This window comes from Symphalangus syndactylus, chromosome 4 (assembly GCF_028878055.3).
Source record: "Symphalangus syndactylus isolate Jambi chromosome 4, NHGRI_mSymSyn1-v2.1_pri, whole genome shotgun sequence".
Classification (NCBI taxonomy): domain Eukaryota; kingdom Metazoa; phylum Chordata; class Mammalia; order Primates; family Hylobatidae; genus Symphalangus; species Symphalangus syndactylus.
The window spans coordinates 99,518,419-99,521,221 of NC_072426.2; the positions used below are offsets into that span (position 1 = coordinate 99,518,419).

At 46.9% G+C, this 2,803-nt stretch overlaps 1 protein-coding gene across 4 annotated transcripts in view; it reads right to left on the minus strand.

Moving 5' to 3' along the window:
* Positions 1-2,732, minus strand: part of ADK (adenosine kinase) — a 599,984-nt gene extending 597,252 nt beyond the window's left edge. The window contains exon 1 of one of the 4 annotated variants that reach the window (XM_055275674.2): positions 2,571-2,732. In XM_055275674.2, coding sequence (XP_055131649.1) covers positions 2,571-2,635 — 65 coding nt within the window. In that variant the 5' untranslated portion in view covers positions 2,636-2,732. The remainder of the gene's footprint in view (positions 1-2,570) is intronic. The other 3 variants (XM_055275676.2, XM_055275677.2, XM_063637609.1) reach the window with 3 other exon arrangements.
* Positions 2,733-2,803: the final 71 nt, after the last annotated feature.

Consider the following 2,803-nt stretch of genomic DNA (forward strand, 5'->3'; position numbering starts at 1 on the left):
ATGTCTAGCACTCAATTAACGTTCCCTTCTTTCCCCAATCCCACGTGAAAACATGTTAGAGCCTGATTCTTTCTTTGTAAGCAATTGTTATACGCTGAAAAGCAACCAAGCCTAGAAAAATTATAGATATTTGAGAAAGGCAGACTAGCCTTCTCAGATGCTCCCTCTAGAACAGATTTCTCAACCTCAACACCATTGACATATTTGGCCAGATAATTCTTTATTGTGGGGGTTGTCCTATGTAGGATGTTTAGCAGCATCCCTGAATTCCATCCACTAGGTGCCAATAGCTCTCCCTACCAAAAATATCTTTCTAGACCATGCCAAATGTCCCCTGGAGGGCAAAATTTCCCCTGGTAGAGAATTATTGTCCCAGAGCTGACCAAATTCTCACAAATCCCTAAATCTCCTAAATATTTTCCCTGACATCTACAAATATATCTCATTATTTGTTCCCACTGATGCTGCACATTAAATTATGCTTAGTCTTTATAACCCATTCTCCTTAGCCAAAACTAGTAGCAATCCCTTAACAGTCAAGCAAGCCATCATAAATTAATTCAGTGTAAATACTCAATGCATTATCACACTTTGAGTCTGAAAGCAAATTAATATAATAAAAGTAATAATAGCCGATCCTAAAATGTCTCCCCACAAAATTAGAGATTTGTCCCAGTACTCAAGTGTCTAATCTTTTAACTTCATGTCTACAGGTGGCACTAAGTTCATATTGTATAAAGTGAATTTTGGTTGCCTAAGGAATGCTCTCACCACAGCCTCACAAAGCACTAGGACTGCAGGTATAAGAAAGCATGCTCAGCTAGTTCTTTTTTTTTTTTTTTTTTTTTGAGACGGAGTCTCGCTTTTTCACCCAGGCTGGAGTGCAGTGGCGCGATCTCGACTCACTGCAAGCGCTGCCTCCCGGGTTCACGCCATTCTCCTGCCTCAGCCTCTCCGAGTAGCTGGGACTACAGGCGCCCGCCACCACGCCCGGCTAATTTTTTGTATTTTTAGTAGCGACGGGGTTTCACCGTGGTCTCGATCTCCTGACCTCGTGATCCGCCCGCCTCGGCCTCCCAAAGTGCTGGGATTACAAGCGTGAGCCACCGCGCCCGGCCAGCTAGTTCTTATTTCTGTTCCTGTACTAATTGTTTTATTTGGGCTTCAATATCTTCAATTGTAAAACAGGCATAATTCTTGCCTTCCTTTGATCACAGAACTGTCCAACAAGATAATAAATAGGAAAACACAGTGAAAATGGATCAGCATTATATATAATTATTTTTATTAAGGAAAAATCTAAGGAAATCTAAGGGTTATATATTCAGTAGGATGGTAGGGAAAAGTTGCATCTGTCTTCCAATTTGGCGAAGGAGGTGCCTTATAAGGAAATATTCTAATAAAGGGCAGAGTAGGGAAAGCACATGCCTTGAACTCAGGTAGGTCTGATTCAAAAGCCCTTGCTCTTTATTCTGCATATAGTTGGAATATTTAAAATAAAAATAGAATATCCTGAGGGTTTTTATTTTAAAGTTTATGTTCTTGATATAAGGTAGGCACACTAACCCTTTGAGGGTAGTAGGAATACATTAAAGGCACTGGCAAGGATTTGTTCACCCTTCATTCAAAGCAGCATGAACACACCACCAGGCCCCTAAGTGTCCTTTTCTTTTCAAGTGTGAGTGATTCCTTCCTTTGGAAGTGAAGAAGAGTGATACTGGAAGAAATGGGATATGTCCTGTATAATCAGGAGTGTCCAAATAGTTTTAAATCAGTTTGATATGTCTATTTTAAGATGGAAAAAAAATCGCTGCCTTTCAACAAACATTTCCAAATCATCAAAGACTGCCTGCTTCACTTTATACTTATTAGGAAAGGATATTTTAACAAATGACTCTTTATAAATAAAAGTTGCAACATCAATCACATGTGAGGCAGGTGTTAGGGGCAGCACTGTCCCCGTTGCTGCCAAAAAGTGCAAATAAAAAAGAAAAATCAACCTTTCCTATCCATTCATCCAAATGTTGCCCCTGCAAAGCCTCGGAGGGGTCTGGGTCCCTGGTAGAGGGTCCTCAAAGGTGCAGGCTTTCAGACTGTGTACGAAAAGGAAGGTCAACGTGCCCTTCCGCCAACACTCCGAAAAATCTCCAAGAATTCTGACTTTGCCCCAGAGTAGAGCAGTTGCCAAGCCTCCTCCCCGCCATCCCCCGGGAAGAGAAGGCGGCCGCGTACAGACGCTGCTCCGGTCCGGCCCTCCGGGGTCGCACCAGCCCAGCCTGGGCTTGCTCGCAGGTGGCGCGGGCAGCCGGCTCGGCCCCCCTGCCGGCCACGATTGGCGAAGGGCTGCTGGAGCCTGAGCTGCACCAGACAGGCGGCCACTCGGCCAAACTGAGAGAACGTCTGGCAAGGGGTCGCGGCCAAGCGGGCAGCTCCCCGAGGGGCAGGTCCTGCACGTTGGCCCCAAGCTGGCAGTGAGAGACACCACCCAGCGCCGGGGCCGTGCAACCCCACGTGGGCCCTGGCTTGCTTGCAGCGCCGTCACCCTCCTCCCCAAGTCCGGCAGCGCTCACCTCAGCGCTTGCGGCGCCTCCACCTTCAGCTTTTTGGGCTTCGGCTCCTCCTCAGCAGCTGCCATCTTCGCCCTCCCACCCCACTTTGGCTCTACAGCCCACCTCTGCCATCCACTCTCTGGCCCCTCCCCCTCTTCGCATCACCGCCTTTTCTCCAAATCCCGCCCCTCCAGACTCCGCCCATTCTGTGCCTCTGTCATCCACAATCATTGGCTCTATCTCTCGGCACCGAC